Here is a 27,366-nt window from a genome sequence, read left to right on the forward strand (position 1 = left end):
TTTTAGCAGGAAACATGACTATTTCTGTGTACTTAATTACCCTGTAGTCATATGTGGCCTCAGGGTTCTCGTCACAAGCGATGACCTCTGGAGCCATCCAATAGGGAGTCCCGATGAAGGTGTTCCTGCGACCGATGGTCTTATCCAACTGTGCCGACACTCCAAAGTCAACTGAGACATCAAAATGCAGAATTTTATTATTTATTTATTATTATTTCATTTTACATTTGAAAACAACCACAATCTTTGCTTCTTTATGTTTTTGCAGGCGTGTCATTTATGCATGTATGACTGTGTGACTGTTCTTCAGTTTTGCCTACAGGCATGCAGCTGAGCTTGAGAAACCACAGTGCATGTGTCGATGTGTCATACCCAGTTTGACTTCGGCATTCTCGGTGAGCAAAACATTTTGTCCCTTAATGTCTCTGTGAATCACATGATGGGAGTGAAGATGGGAAAGACCCTGGAAGACACACACACACACATAAACACCACATAGTCAGATGACTACTCATGATAAAGCACCGTCATCATAAACACTGCTTTAAAGGAGCATTATGTGAAAATCTAAATAAAGAGTAGAACTGATTTCAGTCATGTTGCCCTGTTTTTCCCTTCAGAGTGACCCAGTGCTACGGGCTACCTTTCAGTGGCACAGTGTGACATGTGTGTGTGCGTTTGTACTCTCGCTTCTTCAAAGGAGGTTAAATAAACAGAGGAAGTGAGTCTTATTTCAGACAATGACTTCACCATGCTATGCTCAGTGTGTGTGTATGTTGTGGTGTTGAAACAATGAGGAGACAGCATGGCTGACAGCAGCAGGGAAAACACTGGCGACAGTCCAGAGCCCTTTGCCTCACAAGTTTTTTTATTTTCTTTAAATCCCAAAAAAATTATCTCACTTTACTTTTTTCCTTGATAGCTAAAGCATCAAGGACAGATATGTTGGAACTGACTTCATGTACTGTCTGCATATGTGCAGGTTTGTCATGAGAGCCACAAGTACCAAACATCCCGGAGTCTTTCTCAGGACCTTATGATCTCTTATAATGATAACCATAACGTCTCACAGACATGTGTTTTAAACTGGCCTGTAAGAACATAAATAAAAAAATAAATCACTCATTCCCCCCGCAGTCACAGGGGAAAACATGAGGGAGATACTGATCCCTGTACAAAAATGACTATCAGTGTTAGTTTGGCTTCTTTTCTTTGATGTTTTGGCAAAGATTCAAATGCTCAAAGTAGCATTGCATTTCTTAAACAACAGCGGCATCTCACCCAGCCTTGAGTTTGCATCCACACACAAATTAGTAGCTCTGGTTTTTTTTTTAACCTCCGTTTTATTTTATGTTGTTCTGTGCTTATTCTGTTCTGTAACCATCAGGAAGCCTCAGATTAATTGGTGTCAACTGATGGCAAGCGCAAGGTTAGGTAGCACAATGGCTAAGGAAGAGGAGAAGAGCTAATATCGGCATATCAATATTTGATTATTTATAGCAAATCATGCTGTAATTGCAATACTGAACGCTATTGTGCATTGTCAGTTTCCCCCCAAGAGCCTATTTCGGCCAATTACATATAAAAAAAGAAGTGTGCAAGAGCGGAAGTAACAAAGGAAAAAAGTAAAATCCTTCAAAATATGCAAATATTGTAGTACTTACAGTCATCGAGAATACCAAACTGATGGAGAAAAAAGTTACATTTAAGCCATTAAACATAATCTCATTATCCAGGAAACTAAAAATTACCCCTGGGACCAGCAGTTCCACAACTCTATGCTCTAGTCCAATTAATAAGATCAAATCTACAAGCAAGGTTAGTTGATACACCCACAGAAGCACAAATGGCGACAAATTCCAAAATAATAACAATGAACAAGTTTAAGCAAAATAAAATATTGCTGTCTGTCAACAGACCAAACAAGTATGCTTGCTGGGTCTATTATACAAGCACAGTGTTATAGTGTCTCTGTGTGCCATAGTGAGTGTCTGTGTGTGCGTTTTTTATGAAAACCTTACCCTGAGCACCTCTCGGCAGATGTAAGCTATCCAGTCCTCCTTCAAACAGTTCCCCTTGGTCTTCTTCACCAGGTCTGTCACTGACCCAGCTCCACAGTACTCCATCACCAACTAGATGGAAACATACAGGCACACAGGTACCAACAAAAACAACTGTGACTAAGTGACTATAATGTGAATGATCTTGAAAGACTAAACAAAACGAATGCAGCTATTGAATAAAAACAAGCAAGTTATTTCTACTCAGTAGCAATAACATAGGCAGTAAAATGAAGACAAAGTAGTGTACAAACCCAGAGTTGGTGGTCCTGTCCAGCAGGACCTTTCTTTATAAAAGCTCCATAATAAGTAGCGATGTTTCTATGGTGGGAATAACTCTTCAACATGTTGATCTCCAATTTTATTTCTTCTTCTTCCTCCTAAACATTACAACAGATACAGCAGAAATCAAACTGCATTCACTGTATGTTACCTCATTAATATAACTCATTTACTCCTGCTTGTAGTATTACATTTGTCTTTGTCTTTTTACTTCCATAGTCTAAACACCACCAACATGCTTACATCCAGACATCCCTAATGAGACTGTCGTGTAAGCTATAGATGACCTATTACCCAACTGTTGGACCTTAATTCATTTATTGCTATTCCTCAACAAAACAGCTAAGGTTGGTCAGTGTTATGTGATGCAAGGACTGAAAGAGAGAATAAAGAAAAGAGTTCAGCAGTTGTTGTTTTCTTACTATAAATTCCAGAAATGAGTCGTGACTTCTCCAATTCACAGAACCCCTAAATTTACACTGGACTGGAGGAGAGGTGGAGGAGAAGAGGAGAGATGGAGAAGCTAGACGTGGCTGTTAATCAGAAAAGAGGAAACAACAGAGAACTTCTCCCAGTCACTGACCTCCTTTAAATCTCCACAGGACAGGAGGGGAGAAAATGACAAGGCAGTGGTTGAACTTTCACCTCCATCTGAAACACAAAGCCTCCTGCCAGCTTTGCAGTCTCTCTCTTTCTCTCTCTCTGTCTCTCTGTTTGTGTGTGTGTGTGTGTATGTGTGCATGAAGGGAGATAATAGCTGAGCATTTCCTGCAAAAGAGTTTGTCTGCAACAAAGAAGACCCAGACCCACAAGTCCCAACAACAGGAAAGAAACCAGTGTATCCAGTCTTGCAATAAGCAAATTTGTGCCTAAGTATTATGTGATAAGAAGCAGTCTGACCAGATTATAATAGTCAACACATTTTCTGAAGTAACTGCACAGGACCTAACTAAACAATATTAGCTACTTTTTAAATATTATTAATTACGTGGTCTATAAAATGGAAGGAAATAGTTCGAAATTGACCAACACAATTCCCCAAAGGCAGAGGAGACATTTTCTCGCTTTGTCTGATAACAATTCAAAACCCAAAGTTATTGTGTTTTCTATCAAATAAAACAAAGGCAAAACAAGCAAATCAACTTCATATTTAGACCCAACCTAAGAGTTAAAGGTGGAATCCACATATAACTGAAATTCAAAATACAGCATCAGAAAGATTTTTTCATGCTCAAATTGATTTAAAGTTTTATTAATATTTGATATCACCTAAATGATTCAAGATTATGACTTTAAACCTCTATAGTGAACATAATAGTAATATCAAAGAAATACACCTGGAATCTAATACAAAAACTGCTCCTGAGTTAAAACAGAAATATTGGTGGCACAGAAAACTGTAAGAAAGAGACTATTTTATGTAATTCAATTTTGTCTTGCTAGCAATAGATTATTCTTTTGCGGCTCGTTGTGTCTTTGAGAAGGGGGGTTAGGAGAAGTCGTCAAATGCTTTCAAAAAGTTCCATCACTTAAATTACTTGCAGGAGTGGAAAGACAATTGACCTGGAAAATGACAAAAGAGACAAACTGCTAAAGTGACTTATTTAGTCCAACTACGGTACAAACATCTCCAAATTCTGTGAAACTGCATTGTTTCGAAGGCAAACAGTTTAAAGCAAACGCCTCCATCAAATAATGTCCTGTGTTCTGTCTATTTTAAGGATAACATCACCTAAAAGAAAAAGACACAATACAGCGGAAATAGAACTAGTAAGTTGAAAACATACAGCTGAATTAGCTGCTTTGCTGCAACATTAGGCTGAAATATGTGCATGCAGCGCAAAATTCAACCATGCTGCTCTGTTGAAAGATGCAGCGACTTTAACCAATGAATAGAAGGTATAGGTAAAGAAAAAGTCCAATGGCTCCTAATCTGATTTATACAATCTAAAATGCGACAGGCTAATAATGGTAACTATCAAAAAAACCATTAGTTTTATCTATGAACCTTAGTGATTGGTAATTATTGAGCCAAATTTCATACTTCTCTTAAATTTTAGTGGATTCATTTTAAAGATTACTGCACTTAACTGGTTACAATTATTTACAGTTAGTTATGTGTTGTTTTGTTTTTTCCTTTATGGCCAAAAGCAGCAAAAAAGGACTGGCAGCTTTTTCTGTAATGGACTGTTAAAAGAGCATATGATATCACACCATATCAATTGCATGTTGTGCTTGTCCAAAGAATCGACATAATATTGTATTGTGTTGAACCTTATGATTCACACCCCATTTAAAACCAGTGGAAAATGCTCATGTACAAAGATCTGTGTACATTTTTCTCCTAAAAGAGGTATGTCATTTATGATTTACATTGCCAAGTTTTTATGTCATAGTTCTGGCAATTTTGAGACTAATTACACTTGATGTTTTTCATTTAATATTCAAATTTATTCACCAAGGATAAGACGGTTAAGAAGAAGAGCAAAGAAGTAGAGATGCAAAGAAAAAGAGTGTGAAATTAAATATAATGCAATTTTACCTCCGTAACTTCCATGACTTTGATAGCTGCCAGTTGGCCTGTCTTGACATGACGACCCTGGAGTAATAATGACAAAAAAAATGTTAAGCCCTGAACATTCAATATATAAAGATTTGTTTCCACCAGTATCCACAGATTTTGAAGTCCTGACAAAAGCATACATTATAATGAACAATACAGCTAAGTACTGCATACTGAAGACTGTGACTTGAGCTGTGTTTTCACGACCCCAAAATCCCACAGAATCCCACAGAAGTTCTCATGTATCACATATGTGACACACAAAACAGAAATCAATGCTTAAAGCATTTTGTCTTGTGACTTAATTCTGCAGTTTGCAAGCAAGATGAAAAATGCAAAGAAATGATTTCAGGCAGTATTGTAAAGATAAAAAAACAGAGATTGATTATTGTAGCCCAGGCGTAACTGTGAAAAGAAGTGTTTAAAGTGATCTTGATGGGAATGATGGGCAGATCAAAACATGACAGATTATAATCCAAAAACAAAATGTTGGCAGCTTAGGCTGTGTAATACTGTATTTAGTCCAACTTGGTCTGATGTTAAAATCACAACTATAATCAGCCCAACATCTGTAATATGTGTTTGTGATTTTAGTAAAACACTCTCTCTCTCTCTCTCTCTCACACACACACACACACTACAAAACCTCTTCTGAGCTAATGCTTGGATCGTGATATCATTTTCAATACTGGACACAGCTATGTCTACATAATTTCATTTTTTCATGAGGAGCACAGTCAGAAAGAACAAGACAGGACACAAGTGAGGAAGAGCTGGAGCTGTAAAGTGCAGTCAGGTGAAAAGGGGAAAATTGAAAGCCTTGTCATGAGTCAGAAAGCCGACAAGATACTAGAGTAGCGACTCTATAAGCCTTTAAGCTGTGATGTATGACAGGGCTCCGAGCGTGTGTGTGTGTGGTGTGTGTGAAAGAGACCAGAGGGCATGACAAATCCAACTATACTCAATCAGTCAGCTAATATTCAGCTACAGACAGGGAGACAAAGAGAGAAAAAGTATGAAACAAAGATAGATGGGGAGCTTGAGAATAAACACTACAATTTAATACCTGCCTATTTATGCTCTGCTTTCCCTGCAGATAAATCTTAAAAACATTTTGTAACCCTTTCCAAGAAAGTATTATTCGCAGGACAGATTTCTAAATTGTATAGCAGGTCATAGAGGACAGCATGGTGTTGAAACTCGTCTGTCTATTCGTTCATGAGTTTCCAAGAATTAAACTCAGCAGTTTAAACACATAACCAAGCTGAATGCATGCAGTACAAGGATAAGCTACTGTTGGCAAGCCACTTAACTTTATTCCAACAATTAAAAAAAAATAAAACTTCCATTAAATGAGTTACTATCTATACTGCTCACTGTCAGTGGGACCTGTCTCTCCAATCTATTTTTACTTTTTCTATCCACCAGCTGATGAATAACTAGAGTATTCTCATGGCTCAGAGATCTGGGAGAGGAATTTAGTTGTAAATGGGCATAGAAGTACAGGATATGGAAAGTAAAGACCTTCTGGTTTAAAGTTAAATAAGTCTCAAGCAGTCGGTTTGGTTCAGCTATCATTTTAACTTACCCACTTCATGCTTTGGTCCCTGACAAGCATTAAATTGCTCACATATCCCATATTTTTCCCAAACAACATTTCCCTTTTTTCTCACCACATGTCCTTCAAACTCATATGATAATAAGATGGGTGTGTCAGTGTTTGTCCAGAGCAGTGATTGGTCCAGAGTTTGTACATGTGTGTTTGTGTGGGGTAATCATGATGACTATGTGGCTAACTAGCATAAATGAAAAAACAAAACAAAACAGCACATCGTCTTCGTAATACTTACATGAATAATTTTCCTCATTAAACAACACCAGCACATAAATTTAAATCATTTAAATAAGGAGCTGAAGTGATAGGGGAACTTTCAAGTTCTCTTCCAGAGATAAGAAGACCTCATTCAAAATCTTTTGGAAATTTGTAACAATGCTAAATGTTAAAAGCTGCTCAGATAGGAGGCAGATGCTGTCAGTGTTTTTAGACAGCACAGATCACAACTGAAAACTGGATAAAACATCATAAAATACAGCGATGGTGATTTTTACAGATCTTGAAGGCCAGTGGATATGATCAAAACCATGCTATGATGACATAAGTATCCCTGTTGACATGCATGTAAATTTTAAAGGTACTGTTTTTCTGAGTGCACAAACTGACTCCAATTTAGCATAAATCTAAATGATTTTAAAAACTTCAAACTTTATTTTGTCAGTATATTTTATACATACATCGAAATTCTTTCTCTGCATTTAACACTGAAACACACACACATATGCAACATGCAGTGTTTAGCCCTAGAACTAAAGGGTAGAAACATTCATAAAACCAGTGGAATGCTATGACAAGCCTCAAAGTTTATTGAAAATACTGCTGAACCCTCAGCTGTGAAACACACTCCTTGTCAGATAACAAGCTGGCTGATATCCTACTCATACTTTGCAATTACATTGGATACACTATGTTAGGCTCACTGACCCCTTTTCAATCTCGCCTTGATTCTGTCCCCAAGTAGAGGACATAGTCTCCATAATTGCAAAGAATCGTGGCATACCATCAGAACCTGGCATGAATGTGATTAATAAGGAAGTGGTATTCCTGTTCCTTCAGACTTGATGGTGTCTGCTACGCTGCCACAACTACAAATGTGAAATGTTCTTTTCTCAACTGGGCTACTTATTAACAATATGCAGCACTGACACACAAACACAGACACACACACACACGTGCATGCACACATGCACACACAAAGGGCTCCCTGCGCTCTAGCAGAAAATTAATTGGCCAAAGCTTATCGACTTTTTGACACTGAAATCCAATGAATCACACACACACAGGTTTGCACAGGCACACACACAGACACAGACACACACACACACACACTGACATCATGAATCAGCTAGGAATCAAACACAAATAAATCCTTCTCTTTTTCTGTGTGTCACATACACACACACACACACACACACACACACACAGTGACACACTAAGGGAACACTACAAATTTGTGTCAGTGAAAAGGTTACTATAACATATCCAATTAGATACAGGAGAGACATTTATAATTCAGACAGCAAGGGTACAAATAAAAGACACACTTTAACCATACCACTCCATTAGTCCCCATCTTTCTGTCTCACCACTCTGTGTAATATTCTCCCTGTCTGTCCATCTCTCTCATCTTCTATGTGTTTCATAACGTACATGCATACATGTTACATATGTGTTCACTGCATTAATGATCAGCTCTCCTATGAGAACTGCATGTAGGAATGGTGCTGTCTGATGTATCTGTCTGTCTATGTGTCTGTGTGTGCATGTGTGCACATTTTACTGGGGAAACAACCTATTTTGTCCCCTTCCATTCACAAGGAACCTTCACTGGCTGGCACTATCAGGACAAAAGAGACAGTAGAACATTATGTTGAGTATAAGGCTGCTAAAAGCTCAGTAAAAACTCATTCTGTCCTCAAGTGTCTTGTCCTATCTGTCCTATATGAAATGACGCAAGAAAATGTAGTGGCTACTGCTGTGTTTGTGAGTGCATCTTTTTTTGCACCTTTATACTTTCCTGACATTTCACCAGGGTATACGATATGAGAGTACTTCTGTTAAAGACAAAAATTGCAAAGCTGAGCTACTGGTGCTAGAAGTCATTACATCTTACATAACAGACCACAGTGTTAATAAAATAGCTAATAAACACTTTCTTCTTCTTGCTTAAGGACCAATTTGCTGGCAAATTTAGACTTGATATTATCAAGTGATGTCATCTTTTAATTTTACTTTCATTTCATTTCATTTCACTTTTGTGCTTATTCATCTTTGTAGTTTCCAATCAATTGAATTTGCATCATTATCATAATTTTCATCATCATTGTCACTAACATGTTATTTTCAGTGTCAGTAAAAGGGCTGGGTTGCAACTGAAACGGGTAACCTATGGAGTGATTACGAATAAAATGAAGACGCTCTTCCTGTTAACTAAAGATCACTCTCATGGCTGCTTGACTGTTGTTGGAAAAGTTGATATATGATGCCTTTCTTGTATTTATTTTTATTTATTTTTTTCCACTGCTGGCTGGATTCACTGTGATGTGAATGACGGGAATTCCAAATACCCTGATATTCTGTAATACCTTAATAACAACCCTAGTCTGGTGCATGTGCACTTATTGTCAAGATAGACCATTTTCTGATAGGTAACGAGTAGAGCTGGCTTTGCAGTTCCCTTCAATGCAGGAGCATTTTAATTAAAGGTCTGGAAAGCACAGTAAGGAGGGCAGTCACTTCTGAGGATATTCTGACTAGTGAGCCTCCCTCATATTCTCACTGCTCCGTAACACTCACACACACGCAGCATAAGCCACAGTTTTAAGCCTCATGGGGGGTTACTTTCCTCTTCTCTCTCTCTGGTTTTCATCTGTCTCTCTCCCTCTTCCTTCCTCCCTCCTCTCCATCTCTCTGCCTTTCACCTCTGCCTTCCTTCCTTTCGCCCTCTCTCGCTCTCTCACTTTCCTCTCCCTCTTTCCTCTCCTCTTTTTGCCTTTGTCTCGCTCTCTTGCTGTCTTTTCCTTTTCAGCTCTAACAAGCACAAACACAGCAACTCCACACTATGTTGGAGAACATTTCCTGTCTCTGTCTCAGTCTCCTCTTTTTTCTCTCAGCTCACACTCCCACACACCACTGCTTCGCTTTGGAAGAAAGTTTTCGTTTTATTTTAAACGAGACCCTTATCCTGTCCATTTCATAATATGAAGAAGAAACTGAATATTTTTTTTTCATACAAAGAAACCTTGTAGTTTACCTAAAGCTGGGCAAGTGTTCAAGATACAACCCAGTGGCATGTGCTGTGTAGCAGCTGCAGGGTGAGTTGTGCTACAGTCACCAAAGGGAAGGGGGTTGGTGTGATTGCAAATGCAAGCAGCAGTTGGTCTAAATCTCCATTTAGGTATTTTGAAATCTGCTGATCTCTTGTCAACATGACGAAGATAAGAATGAAGATATATGGGTCAAAGAAAGAGGAAGTGACGCTACTGAAGCCAGAAAGATAAGAGGAAGTGTAGGTGATTCATTTTGGGAAATTGTATTAAAGCCAGCTGTTTTATGGCTGCGCACAATCTATGATGTTGCAACTTAGTGTCACCACCATTTACAGAGATGTGTCAGCTATAGAAGCAAATCTGGGTGGCTTTGACCTTGAACTTGACTAAAATGTTTGAATGCTAAAACACATGTTTTGATTGTTTATGCCAACTCTGTAACTGAGAAGGTCAGTTATGCACAGAAACAACTGAGTTACTGACGAAAACAACTAGTGGTAATTTAATTTAATCATAGTGTCCTGAGACTAGTCACTAATTCCAGCTTTTACTCAGCACAGCACTGCATTAGCAGTGACTGTGGCACAAAGCTTCAGTGGAGTTTGACATTTTCAGATTGTACACACACACACAGACAAAGAGATGACTCTACAGCAGTGGCTTGCAGGGAAGGGAAGTTCCTATTGCAAACAGGGAAACGCCCTGTGTGTGTGTGTGTGTGTGTGTGTGTGTGTATGGGTGTGTGTGTGTTTGTGTGTGTGTGTGTGTGTGTGTGTGTGTGTGTGTGTGTGTGAGAGAGAGAGAGAGAGAGAGAGAGAGAGAATGATGAGAAGGAGCATGCACCCCGAGTTAAGAATGTTTAATAATGAAACATGATGATATAATGTTTATTTAAAAAGTTTAGGTAAAATTATTGTGTGTTACTGACTGCACTGTTCAGGAACCAAAAGCCACTTTTTGCTTTTTGTTTCTAAAGAAACAAACATTTTGGCTTCTTTAAACAAAGTCAAGGACAACTGTGAATCACTGCAAAACAAATAATCCAACACATTCTTGTTAACTTCGTTATTCACTTTTTCTAAAAATCCAACAATCTCAAATTGCCAGGGATGGATTTCCTTGTCCTGGGGGAACAAAACTACTGCACACATACTACTACCATGTGACCACGACTGCACATAATACATCCTTTAACTACTAATATGCATGGGTGTGCATGCAACAGTTGGACACAAACGATTTTTTTTTTCTTTGTGTGCACATGTTTAGCACACCAAAAAAGAAAGCAGTTTAAGTAAAGTGATAATGTTCAAACGAAAACCAAAGAAGAATTGGGTTGAGTAATTTGTTTTGAGTTTATTAACAAGGACAACAGTGGAACTGAGAGGAGAAAAGAGTGACTGCATTTGTCTTGTCAAAGCCAGACCATATCCCTGTTTGACTGCAGGGAGTTTTCGGGGAACTTTTGAGGAATTAAGTAATTTTATTTGCATTTATACTGAGTCTTAATTTTTGTGTTCAGTATGGTTTGCTACTATCGCACTGCTTTGCAGTCTGTCATAAATACCACAGGTGAAGTTTGTAGTTCTGAATACAGTCAAACACAGGTTTGACCTTTCTACTTCAGGTTTTGCCTTTAGTTTTCAAGTGTTTCAACAGTGATGACTCTGTGTTGCCCGCTATCACTCTATTTCTCTAATTAGCATAGTTCTTAAGATGTGGTAGAAATGCACAAACAAGTGTACTGAAGATTCTTTGAGTTCCTGAGTGGTTGCTGACTTATCAGTTTCCAGGGCAATTTGGCTGAAAAAGGCCTGATTGTTTTCTTCAGCTCTCTCCACTTTCCATATGACTCTTCATCTAATTGTGTCTTTCTTAGTAAATCAGAAAACCCTGTCTGCTGACCAGGAGGTTGTTCCACTGACTTAAAATGAAAATCAGGCTAATGGGGGCTGACATTCCTCCAGAACAGTCAGTCCTCCAATTTTCACTGACACAGAGGTTTGATTGACATTATATCAGACTACTAACTGGCAATTAGTGAACTGAAAATCTGACCCCAGTGCTGTGCAACATGAGTCATGGTTTAAGTTAGCAATCACTGCAATTAACCCCTGATGTTAGATACATGTCAGCTGTATGGTTTCACTGTAGAGCAGAACTAATTGGCAACATAACCTAAGCTGAACTACAAACTAACATAGCAAACAACAGGCTGGTGCACAGGCTGGTTTACAGCGAGGACCACAACAAACTGCACATTACTGTGCATGTATAAACATTGTCACGGTGACTCCTGCTCCATCTCCTGCCTCCGCCTCTTCATCCTAAAACTCTCCTCAAAGTCTCAGTGTGTGTTCTTGGGTTTTTCACATCCTATCAGTTATCATTGTCTCTCCTTCGGCGGTGCCCCCTTATCTGGTCATCTAACTGAGAATCGATCTTGAACCAAAATGGCATGCAAGTGTTCTGATATTATCAAATTTGAAGATAAGCATATCTCCCACATGTAACTTTATGAAATGTTTTTTAAGCTAGAGTTACAGTGCAGCAGCTCTAATCAGTTGGAAAGTTCATCAGCCACATCTGTTAGTTGAGGTCATACCAGGCTGTCATTTGAGGTCAAAAAAGATACTTGCCACTGGGCTAATCAACTTTCCTAAGGGAAACCCTGAACTGCAGGACTGTAAACTGAACTTAGAATGGTATTCACAAAACTAGTCATTTCTCTGTTTTGACATTTTGGTCCTGCATTCTGTTGCCCTCGACCAGCATTTATAGAACAGTATGAATAAAAAATAAACAACACAAATTCAGATGGGTTAAGTTGTAATAGTGACACACCATTGGAAAAAATTTTCTCTGTTGTATCTTGCAATTAACAATCTACATAGTGGTAATACAATGGTTCAAGCATCTTCTGATAGATTTCCTCCTTATGTTACATCACTAAATAAACAGAGGAAAAGCCACGATGCTTTGTCAGCATCTCCTGCACATCAATCCACAACTAAGTGTTTTTTTAAGGGGCTCAATGTGTATGTGTGTGTGCGCCAAGCAAAAGTCATTGTTCTATAGGGCCAATTCCTGTTGTGGTTTTCTATGATGGGATTCACTGCGTAGCACTCACACAGATACACAGACGCTTTCTGAAAGTTTCTGTATGTGTGCATGGGGAAGCAGAGTGTGCTATCATTAGCATCGATAGGCTGTGAGTGTGTCTTACAACAAGTAACTCAAATGCACATAATGGCCAAAAACATGACCAGAATTCTTCTTGAAATTACCGATGCTTCAGTTGGGCCCAGGATGGAGTATTTTCATGTCTGTCGCAGGGTGGTCAGAAACATGGTATCAATATTTTTTGACTCTAGGACATAAACACAATTACAAATATGTTGCTATTTCTTTGGTAATGTTTTCTGTACCAGCACTGTGTGCATCTTGTTAATAAAATAGCTTAGTTTGTTAATTGTTAATTAGTTTTAACATTGAACGTCTCTCAGACGGTCTGTGGTTTTTACTGGCAGGTTTATGGGATCCTGACAGGAATAATTACTCTGATTTACTCTCATTTCAATAACACTGCTCACCACCTCTCCATTTCCCCTTGTTAAAACATCAACGAATGTGAGTCAGAGGATGAAATTTGGGCTTTTCTATGCCTGTGTAAAGGCAGTCTGTCTCAAAACCAACACAGCCTTTACTGTCCTTTACTGCCCTGTCCTCTTGCAACATTTCCTCTTTCTGGAAATCAAGAGGCTGCAATCGAGCACTCAGAGAGCTTTACAACACATTCATTCATTCGGTGACAACATCCAGAAACAAAACGCCCCATGATATTTCTATACTCAGCCATTCATACTTTTACTCACACACCAGATGAAACAGCCATTGGTGTGGGGTGGCAATCAATATGTTGCCCAAGAATACTCCAACATGCAATCGGAGCTGGGAATTGAACCACAGGCCTTCTGAATGGTGGACAAACCACTCTGCTTCCTGAACGAGCCACAGCTGCCCCATACCCATCCACTGACCTCATTCTTTAAACCTAAACTTTCAACCTCTACCATTATTCATAATTCATACCTATATATCGTCATCTTGTAGTAGTTGATGTTGATATTAATACATACATTTTTGCCACACTAACTAAAGAGCAACACAATATCTGTTTAAAAGGGACCTGACGCAGACCAGAAAACATACATGGCTTGTGTTGCAGGACAAATAACAATCCACCTTTCACAACTTATTCCTCTTCCACTTAATTCATTTTCGACCGAGGCAACTTGAAATCATCTTCTCTATAAACATGCCTACTTGTTCTTTCTTTGCCATACGGCTGATTGGGGGGGGGGGGCAGTTATGTAATTGGCATGACTGTACATCTTCTGAAGGTTTATCCAACAGTAATGAGAATTTTAATCCAATGATACTGCAAACTACTGTAGCCTTTTGCCCATTTCTAAAGGGCAAACTCTCTGTTGCAAAGTCACATAATTCACACAAGAGGATCACACAATGCATAAAACTGAAACAGTTCTACGTGAGTATAGTAACACAGAGTTTGTGGTAATTGCAGAGGCATGTCAACATAATTTGCACTCGGGAACCAGCTGCACAGCCCTAAATAAAACCAAACACCTCATGTAACCACAAACCTCTCAAATACAAACAGATATGGTGATAAGGAAGTCAGCCCCACCCAGGCCCTTTAAAAGATGCTGTAGATGCTGATGTGTGTGTGCTCAGTTTGTAGGCACTACAGGATATTTCAGTCAACTGAAAATTTCTTCTTTTTCTGTCTAACTGGAAGCAGTGAGAATAAGGTTTACCAGAAATGACACGTCATATGCGATGTGTTTGTATGTGCCAACGCAGCCAAAGGCTTATGGTGTGAAATTTATGAGATTTTTCTGAACTACAACAGACAACCTTTTATTTACTTGTTTAGATAGAACATGGCAATGTTTGCGTTCTTCCATGCATGTAACCAAGACTTCTTTAAAAGAAAGAAATATGGACAACAAAGCATCACGGAAGTACCGACCTTGTACACCTGACCATAGGTTCCATTGCCAACCACCTCCACCAACTCAAAGATACCTGCTGGATCCTAGAGGGAAAAAATGGTTAAGAATAAGAAAAGAGGATAAAATCACACTAACAGCAGTAAATTGTATGTTACAGCAAAGTCAAAATGCAACAGTTTTATCTCAAGAAAAACTATGATCAACAGCTTTAAAGTATGTACTCGGTACCAAGGGCCACTGGAGAACAATAATGCAGTGTTATTCTGGGATGCAGACTGAGGAAGAGGGGCTGCAAATGTGGATAACATTGAGAGCTAGAAAGAATGAAAATACAGCCTGAAAATCATAGAAAATGTCCCTGATCTACAGGTCATTATTCACTCGCTACAAACACCCAAATAATAACTGCCTAAATAATGCCTTTACATGATTGCAACCATTCCTTAATCACACAATCATACCAATATCACAGAAGTACTATAAAAAATACTGTCAATTCAGCAAATGAAGATACAAAAAATTTCCATGAACTCATTCCATAAAACAGGATATACACCAAATTTAGGTGATTTGGTGTGTCACTACCAAGAAAGCATTTTTCTGGCTAGTTTTCTGTCAATAAATACACCAAGTTATCTCAGTGGGGCTATCACTTGTTGCATGGTTGCATGTCAGCTTTTCAGCAACTCGGCCAAAGGAAAGTCCTGTGTGTAAACACTGAAGCCTGTAAACTTAGACCAAACAGAACACAGTACAGACAGAAAGCATAATGATAGGTTACAGGCTCTTTACATGTTACACACCAAGTTAGGCTCGAATAAACGTTTCTATACAGTAACTACGTCTCTAAACAATATCTACATAAAGAGGGGGGAAACCGTTGAAACAAGTTAAAACAAAGTCCTTCACTGCTCAAGTAAAACTGTTGCCCGAAACTGCCGTTGAGTTTCAAGCTACACCCACCACATCCTCAAATGTTTACTCTAACATTTAGCAAAAAAACACTGTTTTACTTACTCTTAAGGACGCAAGGTCTATACTGTCCAAACTTCGAGTGGTGTTTTCTCTCGACATTGCTGTCAATAACTTTGTCTGCAGGCTGATATTTGTGGACAAGACATGGACGATCTCAGTTTCTCCTTTACAAACTAACGGGTTTTCTTGTCAGGTCCATTCTGAAGTTTTGCTAGCAGCGTCAAGTGAGTCAGCGTAAAACACTCTACTTCCGGTGTAGACTTTCAAAACAAATGTCTTTAATTGGAGATCTGAACATTCGTACAGATTTGGTTTTTTTTTTGTTTTGAAGAGACAACATGAGACAATATTTATCAGATCATGTAATAAAAAGACATACGTACTACCAGAACTGAAATTAAAATCTATCAAGAAGTTAGAAAATGCACTTCTAGATTTCACTTCCTTTTCCACTTACTTACTTACTTACCTACTTACATACATATTTATTTATTTCTCATGTTACACTTACTACATACATGCCTGTAAAATTAACATCTCACTGTCTCTGCTTGTATTCGCTCTGTTTCACTTGACCTTTTACTCTTCTGTTCACTAACACCATGTCTCTGCAGTATTTGTTTATATTTGGATCTGACTGAAAATGCTTAAACAGAATGTAGCACATACTCTTTCCCTTTGTCCGTGTTTGTGCGTGCGACTGGCACAATACAACATACACATTAATACCCAAAACATCAGATATCACGGTAAAATACTGCCATGGAAAATTATACTGCACAATAACTAATATTGCTTTTGATATGACAAGTAAACTTTGTTGATCATGCTTATATACTTTAACTCAAGTAAAGTTTTTAATCGACAACTTAATGTAGTGAAGTATTTTCACAGTGTGATATCAACATTTTTACTTGGGCAAAGGATCAGAATGCTTCCTCCACCACTGCATGTAACACAAAAACCTAACTACAAATGAATAGTTTTCAAAGTTTATTCACACTATCTCAATAGTTCTCTTTGAAAGTGTAAAGTTTAAAATGTAGTATATTGAAGAGATGGAGCCTGACATCCCAGTCTCCTGACTAAATCAGTTAGTCACAGTCAACATAGTGAAATAAGGGTAATTATGTGGGGTGTGTGTGTGTGTGTGTGTGTGTGCGTGTACAAAGAAAGAGCGACACTCCGCTAGAGTCCAGCATCAGTGTGAGTGCAGGAGAATGAGAAAGCACAGGTAAGTGACTCTCTTGCACCCTCTGCATGTGTGTTTGTGTGTGTACCTGAATGTGACAAATTAAGAGCAAGGGTGGAGAGGGGCTGTGACTGTGTAGTGTGTGTGTCTGCGTGTGTGTGTGTGTGTGTCTGAGAGAGAGAGGGGGAGAGAGAGAGTGTGTGTGTATTTCTCACTGAAGAATGGCCTCTCTGTGGTTTCACACAGTGGCCCTGTTCACACCAGGGTCAGCTGCTTACACACACACATACACATATACACACACACACACACATTTCTGGATCCAACCTAAACAAGACAACATTCTGACTAACAACTGAACAAATTCCAGAGTGATAGAGGCCATTTGTCTCGTCGATTTTTGTTTTTGTGTGTATGTGTTTCGGTACATTTTCAAACATTTAAGGGATTCTGTGTGAAGAGGAAGCTGACACTTATCTAAATCATTTCCTTAGGGTACTTGCAATTGTGCATGCACACACATGTATAGATGCAGTGATAAACATATAGACTACAGTGAGTGTCAGATATCAGTGTCCCCTATCAAGAGAAGGGGACTATTTTTCGGGGCAAGGAAAAGAAAACTTTACTTAATTCTTCATTCAAACCTATAGCTATAATTCAAGGCAATAAAATTAAAAAGAATTAACACGTTCACCATAATCATGCCAACGTCTTCCTGCACTTGATTGGACAAACAAATCATAGTTTAAAATATGCTCATGAGAAAGTCGAATCTTGCACCAGTTTCCTCAGTTCACTTACAGACCATAGTATATTACAAAGCAGATCTACACTATATATCAGACGTAGTTCTTGATTATTGAATTTAGGTGTGGTATGCAACTGTTTTTCAGGTGTTGGGCTCAGATCCGTATTTCCAGTGAATCGAAATCTTAATGTTTCAACATACCAAGACATTTTGCACAATGCTATGGCTCCAACCCTGTGGCTACAGCCTGGGTTGTATAGTGTTTAAGACTGGATTGTGACCACTGAAGTGCCTGTGACTAGTGCCCTTGACCAAGTTTAAATCTGTGTCATCAGTGTGAAACAAGCTTACAAACCTGTTGAAAAAGAGCTTTATTGGTCAACTTGCTAATGATGTTTGTCTAATATAAATAATGGTAAATTCTATGAAAAACCAACATAAAATGTCTTCATGTGGTGTTGGGCTGTCACAAACATCAAGAACAGCTTCAGTGCTCCTTGTTATAAATTTACTAAGAATGACTAATGAATATAAAGGCCATCTGATATACACAATCAAACCATTCAGTGACCCCTTGTGGCTCGAATGACTTTCCTTTATTTTGTCATCTTACCATTGATGTCTATACTGAAATGAGCAAGTACACACCCCACAGTCAACTTGCCAATAAGCACTGTGGGAAATTATTAGAAAAACTACAGCAGGACAAGTTGAAGGAAAGTAGAGTGGGCCATCATGTCAGTGAAAAGTGAGGATGAGATGGAGAGAGAGCAGTCTGGCTTGTTGCAGGCATTATGAGTATGTGAAGGAACAGACTGGGTTTGTTAAGGTCACTCAGGAACCATAACAGTTTAACCTCGGACCTGTCACAATAGTCAGCCGTCAGAGCAATACATCGTTATGCTTTTGATCCATTTTAGAATTTTTATTCATTCTGAGTACACACACACAGAGTTTTGCTTGCTTTCCTGCAGAGACATGCTGAAGTGTTTCTGACAGGCTGACTGAGCTCACCTCTTTATCTGTCTCACTTAGTGTCTCTTTATTGACTTTTTCACTCACGGCAGAGCCTCAGACTGGGTTTTTAAACTTTTTAAACACACAAATGGCTTGACATAAAAAAAAAAAAAATCAAAACAAAACACAACAAATAAACCTCTATGTGACAGGATTTTTGGTCAGTGTAGCTGTAGTGCAGAGTTGTTCACCTGTTTATGTCGGAGGCAGAAAGGTCACAAGGTTCCATACAGACAGATCAGCATACACTTTTTCTTGTTGCTGGTGACTTGACCATTAAGTAAGATTTACATGATTTAGCCTCACTGTCATGGAAGGTGAATATAGCATCTCATGCTTAGTTATCCAGTATCCAGTGTTTGATAGCCATAGTAACAGCAACATCAACATTCTTGTTGTGCTGGTACTCTGCTACATGCAATTGGTCATTTCCATATTGATAAGTATTTAAAATTGATAAGTGCTTAAAATTGAATCAGCAACCACACACTTCACTTCATCATGGATACTTAAAGCATTTCACTCATAATTCCCCTTGTTTTATTATCTGATTACCACAAGAGAGCGCTATTGCTCATTCACGTCACTGAGATCATGGCAGTTATTACTACGTGGACTCAATGAGAAAAACAAGGCTGCTTTTAGATCTCTTTGTCATATGTGTGTGTCACATGTGGTTTTTATAGAAATGTATGTAGAGATGTATAATGTTTCTTTTCTTCCTCTATGTGCATTTCTCTAAATGTTTTCAAACTATATGGAATCCCGTAGCTTCCATAATCAAGTGAAATTAGGAAAGATTTGCACACAATTTGAATTTGACTTTTCAAATTCGATTTTCTCCTGGGAAACACAAAATATTAACGTAAGAATTATTTCTATCCTTTGAGCTACTCTCAATAAAAGAGTAGAGTATATTAACTTACAGTTAATATAAACAATTCACAGGTTGATCAGTGTGCCACAGTGCAGCTTGAGTCATCATTTGTGAGGTTGACAGAGCAGCTATAAAATGAAAGAGGAAGAACATGGTGCCAAAAACAGAAAAAACAAATTCATAAAAAAAAAACCCAGACATCTCAGGAAGTCATTTCGTATGAACAGTGCTCAGTAAAGTACTCACTAAAATTCTTACAAAAGACATGAATTAGGGCAGAATGTATTGCTGAACAAAAATAGGAGACAAAAGGTCAAAATGCGTTTAAAAATCTCCTATAATATATAAAATACTCATTTAATTCTCATTTCTCATCAACATACTCATTTAATTCATGACATGTACCTAAAAATTCAAATAATTACATTGTGAAATGTCATAAATGAACACATCCATTACACAATTATGCATAAACTGGCAGCAGTGCGGAGTATTTTTATATTATATATTTACATATATTTCACATATTTTCATTGATCTCAGTGTAGTAAATTGTGTTGCATAGAATCTAAATTTTCATCAGTCAAATTGATTTATTTTGTATAAATGTATATTATTTATTTATTGTGAAACATTCGCTGCAGGCTTGACTCATTTCTCATTTCTACATACTGAAATTTCACAGACAAATTGACAATCATTCTGCAGCTAAAAACTAAATGTAAATTATTGGTTTCAAGATGTCTTCCTGAGGTTTGTCACTCAGCAGATGAGAAACTGTTTTGTATAGAGTTCCCATGAACTCAGTACATTATGCTGCATGATTTAGCTCAAATGTCTAAATAGGCCATCCAGTGTCAGTGTTGTTACTGGCACATCTTCCATCATGCAGCCTAATTTCCCATAATTCACCATAATCTGTCATAGTCGACTTCAGACAGATTTCAAAAATGCATACCAAGTTAAAGGTCATCTTATTGTATATGATGCTGTAAAAATATTGTTCAGTTTATTCAATGAATGAAAACATCTCTTCAGATTCAGTTTTCTTTCAGCACACTTTTCTACCTTCAACATACTTCATTTTTCTTTCATTATACCACAAATGACTTTTAAGTAAAACAACCTAAAAACAAAAAACTAATGATAGCACTGGATTAATTTATCTTCTGGTGAGCATGATTGTCTGTACCAAATTTGCAGAGGTTGAGACATTTCACATAAAACCCAGAAATGACAACTACATTGTGATGCTAGAGGAAAAGTTAGAGGATCACAGAAGTCATTAGGATTCATCACTTAGGATCAATAAATTCATGTACAAAATGTCATGGTATTCTGTCTGGTCAAGTAGAACTGACCGAACTTTAATTAAACATGTAGAAACTATTTTTTGTTCCAAACAATGATATGCTTGCTGCATATCCGATTCAGCCCTGGTCACAACATTTTTTTTTTTCTTTTTTACAACTGAAGGTGTCATTGTGTATACTAAAAAGCAGCTGGTGATTGTTGTGGTTGCAGCTAATCTTATAAAACAGGTAAGAAAAAGTGCAGGTTCTGTTGTTCCTGAGAATATGTTTAACTGATGTTGTGGTTGTGCAGTGTATCAACGTTCAGTTATTACAGTGTATTTCTATGCATTGTGTGAACTGTCTAAAAGAATGTGGTTGGGTGCTTTCAAAAGCTCTGATGCTATATCCTTCATGTAAACGCTTATATATAGACTTAAATATGCTTTAGTTTTAAGACTGTAACTGCACCTGGTTCGTGCGATGTCATTGGCTACCACAGTGGTTTCAAGCCTCCTCCACAGGCAGCTCACTTGCCATTGTGAAAACTGATAGCAGAGGGTGAAAATGTCCAAAACTCAAGTTGTGGTTTTTTAGATGACTAAATAAAATATCTGACTTACAAAGAAAGTCAACAGAGCAGACGTAGGAGGAAAGGAAACAGAAAGAAGTTGGACAAGGCAAGCCAGTGTGTGCAGTCAGAGGCCCAACAGAATTTAAATGTCGACAGAAGGAAGAACCAATATACTATAAAATACACTAGAAAGAATAATAGAAACAGGGCAACTGATCTATTCAGTACTCAGATATTTTCAATAAATAAATATAACCAGCACAGACTCTTCAGCTATCACACACCAGGGTTAAAATAAATATGGAACTTATATTTCTAAAAATATAAATACACACAGCTATGCTGTGCAGTTATGGTGCAACTTTAAAACAGTCATCATCTCTGTAAGGTTCAGGCAGATATACTTAACAGCCACTTTGTGCTTGCATCTGATATGTTTCCCATACATTCAAAAGTTGATTAGAGTTCTCAAGAATTGCTGTAATGAGAGAGGCCCAACAGTTGCCTGTTAAATTAGGAATCGTTGTCTTAAACAAACCGTTTTGTGGAGGCTCTGTCAGTGTGATTCCCAAATGTCTCATACACAGTCCCACGTACACATCCTCAATGTAAACAGCTATAACATGTGCGGATGCCTCCAGTATCTTCTTGGGTAAATCCAGTGAGAACACATAGCCCAGTCCCAGGGCATAAGGTGGGTACTTAGACTCAGGGAAAACAGAAACAGGGAGAAACCACTTGGAGGTATGGTCTCTGAGAACTTGAGCACCCCTTGCCACCACTCCTGTCATGTAGAGATGTCGGGGGGCTTTCAAAAGCATGTCAACGAGATTGTGGACATTAAGGAATATGTCTGAGTCGACCTTCATAGCATAGGAGGTGCTGGGGCAATGGGAGCTGAGCCATTCAAACATGACCATGGTTTTGATGGTGAGGTTATTGTAGCTGTCCAAGAAGTCACTCTGGAGAATATCATGATATCTCTGGCTTTCCTGTAACACCTGGAGAAGGGGAGACAGAAGACTGAGTTTAAAGCAGTAGCTAAGAGACTTTTTGGTCACGCAGGGGCAGTGGAAACAAACAAGCCTATGGGGAGCAACATTAGCTATATATGAAAGTGTTGTTCCTGGCCACCTGTAAGTTGAATACTCACTCTCCTTTTAGTTGGTCTCATCCCTACCAACTCCTGTGGGAAATATTTGGCTCATTAGGCTAAATTCACCATCTAGTTGTAAATTTTGTCAACTGTCTGGGTGGGGCTTACATTTTAAACCTTTTCACTTAAAACAAATGATTGTTGGGGCGACAAACAGGGTTGATGTGAGGAGTGAGACTGAACCAAATTTCCTGGCTGGAAAACCAAAACAAAATCTGAAATAAACTGTTAGATCCAGCATTGTTTAGGGGAACTTCAAAGTTGGTTGATTAGTGCAGCTTTAATGTTTGAGTGCCTTACAAGAGCTATCACTGGAGCCACAGCATACTCAGAATTTTCCCACAAACCGATAACTCTCTGTAGTGTATTGTGGTTGGCTGCAGTTACAATCTGCAGCTACAACCAGCTTTATTTCCTGTCTCTGTTCTAATTACTCTGTGAGTGTTAAATTCTCTGAAGCATCTACTGTAGCCTATCCATGTTGGCTGATTTATTTTGTAAACATCAAGGACAGAAATGCATTTGAATTTTCCACAAATGAATCCTGGAATATTTTTTCCCCTCCAGGTATATATATATATATATATATATATATATATATATGTACACTAAAATACAGTAAAAACAGTTGATACATATATAGTCTAGTATTTTTTTATATGTCAAAATGAATAGTGAAAGAGAATTCAGTCATTTCAAAAATGAATCAACTCACTTGCTCCTGAAGGGGCTCAGCCTCATCTTTTTCTGTGGACAGTCCCAATAGGAAGTAACTTCTGACCACTTGGCCCAGCACTGTCATTTCTTTGCCCCATGTGTTGCGGATTACGTCACGAGCCTCTCTGTTGTGGGGTGCAACTGGGATAATAATAACCAAGAATGGGCTTTCCTCCCGGCATCTATTAGGTTCGTCCAGCACGAAATGGTACTGGTGAGGGTATGCCACAATGTACTCTGATATTGAATGGTCAGCTGATGAGATCTATGCAAGCAGAGGAGGTTGATGTTTTTTAAGTGGTGGTGATCTCAATAGCACGGGATTTAGCTTTTTGCTTGTTAACTTATCTACAGTCATGTAGTAGTTTCATACAACATATAATAGAGCTATCAATATGTGTTCAGATGAAAGGCAAAATTAATTTTTGCTTTGCTTTATTTATGTCAATTAGACTGATAGACTGTTTATGCAGCAGTGATGTGTGGACTGGGGAGGGAGTGCCTCACCAAAACTAAAAAGAAATGATGAGATTATATTAATGTTTAATCATGTCTTCATTCTCATAATTCCTAATTTCGATCTCAGTTTTATATATTTTATTTTATGCTCATAGTATGTCTCAAGATTACACATACACCTGTTAAACTAGCTGGCTCTTAAAAACAGCCTTTGCTGAATGCTGAGGTGGCAGCTATTGTGCAAGAGACATTGGTTTCAGTCTGACCAGCAACAGGAGCAGACTTCCTGAGAACTTATATTTATGTTCCATGTAAACAGATGACATACATTGCATATATTACATAGTATGTAATATAAAGATATATTACATGAATCTGCACAGTAGGACAGTAAAAAACAACAAATCTCATTTCACTGGCTTTTTCAAAATTAAATGATTTACAATGTGATATTTAATTTTTGAAATCATGCTAACAGGTTGCTTTTTGTGTAAACTGCTGGTACACGCAAAACCATTTGTAAAAAAAGGTGTGACATGTCAACATATTCTACAAGTTCATATGTAGCCCAGTATACTCTACATGCTTTTCGAACTTCTCTATACACTATAGATTTAGATTAAATTACTCTTAGTAATTACTTAGTATTGCTTGACTCAAATTAATTTTTATGGTAGCACAAAAATAATACAGAATCATTAAGTGCATGGATTTTTTGTCACATTGATAGTTGCATGGACATGGAGGCCACTTAACATACTTACACTGCCAAAAGAAGAAGTCATATTGTTGTGAGATTGGCTCAACCATGAGTTTGTTGCCCAAACTTTGACATGCCATGACACTTGGGGGCTCAAATTGCAGAATATTAACATTATTGTTCCCATCATGAGCAACAGCATCAAAACACACAACCATCGTCGAGCTCGTGTCCGCTGAGTCTTTTCACTGCCAAGACAAAAGTGAAAATGGACTTCTTTAATGCCCCTTCTGCACACCAGAAACACTTAGCTATCCATTACTGGATTGGAATCAGGAAGCACTTTGCTAATATTAACTCTTCCTTGCTCAGTAAAGTGTTTCTCATTAGCTATGATTTATGTGTACTGTGAAGAAGTCTCCATTAAGATCTGTATCCATCAGAAACCACCACAACCACAAACTGCTCTGGACTTAGTGCAGGCACCAGTGATGCACAAATCCCGGGATGCTGTGACATCAGTGGGCCACCATATTGGAGGGCTGGTGGATAGTCAAAAAAAACCCCAAATCTATAAAGATTTTACTGACTGTCCGATCTTGCCTGTCTCTTTATGTGCCTGTCATTCAGCGTGCACATGACAGCATGATGCGTGCATCTTTCAGGACTGGACTCATTGGCAAATCACAAACAAGCAAACTAATCCCCAAAACCCCACACTCTCCATCCAGGTCCCAGCAGATAAATCCAGGGCTAAATTTCATTTCCTGTACACTGTTGGCACATGGTAAACCATTTGTTAAAAAAAGAGTCGTGTGTTAGCATATTGGGCATATTAATATGTAGCCTATCATACTAAGATTGTCTATGTTTTACAAGCTTCTGTATAGACTACGGACATAGTATATTTACAATGTTTCATTCACATTACATACAAAGCAATCAAGAAGCTCCAGAATCAATGAACTGAAAGCCTAAATGTGAAACCCTGACAATCCACTGCATGTAGTTTCAGATGGAAACAGATGCTGAAATCAAACTCAAAACACTTTTTGTAAGAAGACACAAACATTGCTCAAACATCAGTGGATTGAAGTTTCTATACATTTCCATCTTCACATATTGACATCATCAATGCTAAAAGTCATGATGCAACTGACGGAAACACTCGCATTTCATCAATTATTTTGCCTGTTTTTAAAAATTTTTTTTTCACATTAATACTTGAATGTCCCCATGCTCACTTAACTGTGACGTGACTCTTGCCAGTATTTGTTAATTTGGAGTGATGTTGTGATGGGTCTTTCAACAGAACCCAACATTATGCAAGGCAGTGTTGATTTCAGCATTTCTTTGTAGTTGGATTTAGTTTTCACCTTTTATGACCTAAGTTGTTGGGCTTTAACATTGATCTCAAAACTCCTATACAGTTTCTGGGGAATTAATTACGCCCATGTGGAATATATGTGTCAATAGAAGTATCAACATATAGCACGGGATTTAGCTTTTTGCTTGTTAACTTATCTACAGTCAAATAGTAGTTTCATATCAAAGGACATATAATAGAGCTATCAATATGTGTTCAGATGAAAGATACTGACTGACTGATAGACTGTTTATGCAGCAGTGATGTGTGGACTGAGGAGGGAGTGCCTCACCAAAACTAAAAAGAAATGATGAGATTATATAAAACATATAAATTTAGCTCAAATGTACTGGCATGGAAAATAAGTTTAATTGCAGCACAAATGTTTCTGTCTTTCCTATTTAATTTTCAAAGCCTCAAAGCTTTCAAAGCTTCTTTGTGTCTCTACATATTTTACTTAGGACATGTACAGACATGATTTTCAAAATTACTCTGAGCTGTCTGAAAGTTTACATGAATGGTGCTCAACAAAACTTGTTTAGGTTTAGGTCACTGCCACAAAATTATAAAATAGGTGCTTATAGGGTTAGGGTAAATAAGAAAGGAAAATATGTAATAAATTTCAAATGAACACATTGTACAGTTTCCACCAAAAATTTCGATTCAGCACCATATGGAAAATTAGTCATATGCCATTAGTCATCATTGATATTACTGTTATGTGCATTTATCAGAAACCAACTAAAACTTTATGAATATCAGAGCATTATCAGCTACAAAATATCATATTTCCTTTTCTTGTTGAACACTCGATCAAACATTATAACCTCATAATCATGTACATTTGTACTCTGCTAAGCAAGACATCAGCTCTAATGACTGTGACAAGTGCTGTTGCTGCTGCAGTCAATCTGACCAATCCATTTTAATGATCGGCAGATTTTTTTCTTATAAAAGCCTTCAGGTTTAACAACCAGACTGGACTGTATTATCCTATAAAGTCAGTATATTCTAAATAAAACAAAATAAAATCAAGACTTACCATCTGGAAACAGAGCATTCCAGCATTTTTGAAAGGCAGAGAGTAATTTTCAAGCTAGAGCGAGCAAACAGACAGACAGCAGGTAAGAATGAGGATGTTGCTGTTGACTAAGAGTCCTACAGCGCTGTGGTTTGTGGTGGAGTGTGTCAGACAAATACACCAGGCCTTCTTCCCAGTAGACAGTAGACACTGAAAAAAATACACACAGAGACATGTGCACAACATTTAAATATGAATTCTGGTCATAGAATTGCCTCACAGGAGCCAACTGAATTCGTTTTACATGGCAATACAGTCAGTATGACAAGCATGCATTTATACTTAGGAGTCAGTACTGCAACACTGTTACCAGAAACCACTTCAACACTGTATTGCTGTTTCTCCTGTTTAAAGAGACAGTACATCCCAAAATCAAAACTG

General features: G+C 38.0%; 2 protein-coding genes across 7 annotated transcripts in view; both read right to left on the reverse strand.

The window, feature by feature from the left end:
- The window catches only part of LOC124067791 (mitogen-activated protein kinase kinase kinase kinase 4-like), a 53,995-nt gene extending 37,869 nt beyond the window's left edge, over positions 1 to 16,126 (reverse strand). For 3 of the 6 annotated variants that reach the window (XM_046405397.1, XM_046405398.1, XM_046405396.1), the window contains exons 1-7: positions 15,846 to 16,126; positions 14,846 to 14,911; positions 4,885 to 4,941; positions 2,315 to 2,440; positions 2,022 to 2,132; positions 373 to 463; positions 41 to 171 (exon numbers count right to left, since the gene is read on the reverse strand). In XM_046405397.1, coding sequence (XP_046261353.1) covers positions 41 to 171; positions 373 to 463; positions 2,022 to 2,132; positions 2,315 to 2,440; positions 4,885 to 4,941; positions 14,846 to 14,911; positions 15,846 to 15,902 — 639 coding nt within the window. In that variant the 5' untranslated portion in view covers positions 15,903 to 16,126. The remainder of the gene's footprint in view (positions 1 to 40; positions 172 to 372; positions 464 to 2,021; positions 2,133 to 2,314; positions 2,441 to 4,884; positions 4,942 to 14,845; positions 14,912 to 15,845) is intronic. The other 3 variants (XM_046405395.1, XM_046405400.1, XM_046405399.1) reach the window with 2 other exon arrangements.
- A 3,847-nt stretch (positions 16,127 to 19,973) lies between these two features.
- Positions 19,974 to 27,102, reverse strand: LOC124068576 (beta-1,3-galactosyltransferase 2-like). The gene is made up of 4 exons (XM_046406932.1): positions 26,947 to 27,102; positions 24,603 to 24,786; positions 23,378 to 23,644; positions 19,974 to 22,507 (listed from the first exon to the last, which is right to left on the reverse strand). The coding sequence occupies exons 1-4, from the start codon at positions 26,970 to 26,972 to the stop codon at positions 21,911 to 21,913; spliced, it is 1,074 nt and encodes a 357-aa protein (XP_046262888.1). The 5' UTR covers positions 26,973 to 27,102; the 3' UTR covers positions 19,974 to 21,910.
- Positions 27,103 to 27,366: the final 264 nt, after the last annotated feature.

This window comes from Scatophagus argus, chromosome 12 (assembly GCF_020382885.2).
Source record: "Scatophagus argus isolate fScaArg1 chromosome 12, fScaArg1.pri, whole genome shotgun sequence".
Taxonomy (NCBI): domain Eukaryota; kingdom Metazoa; phylum Chordata; class Actinopteri; family Scatophagidae; genus Scatophagus; species Scatophagus argus.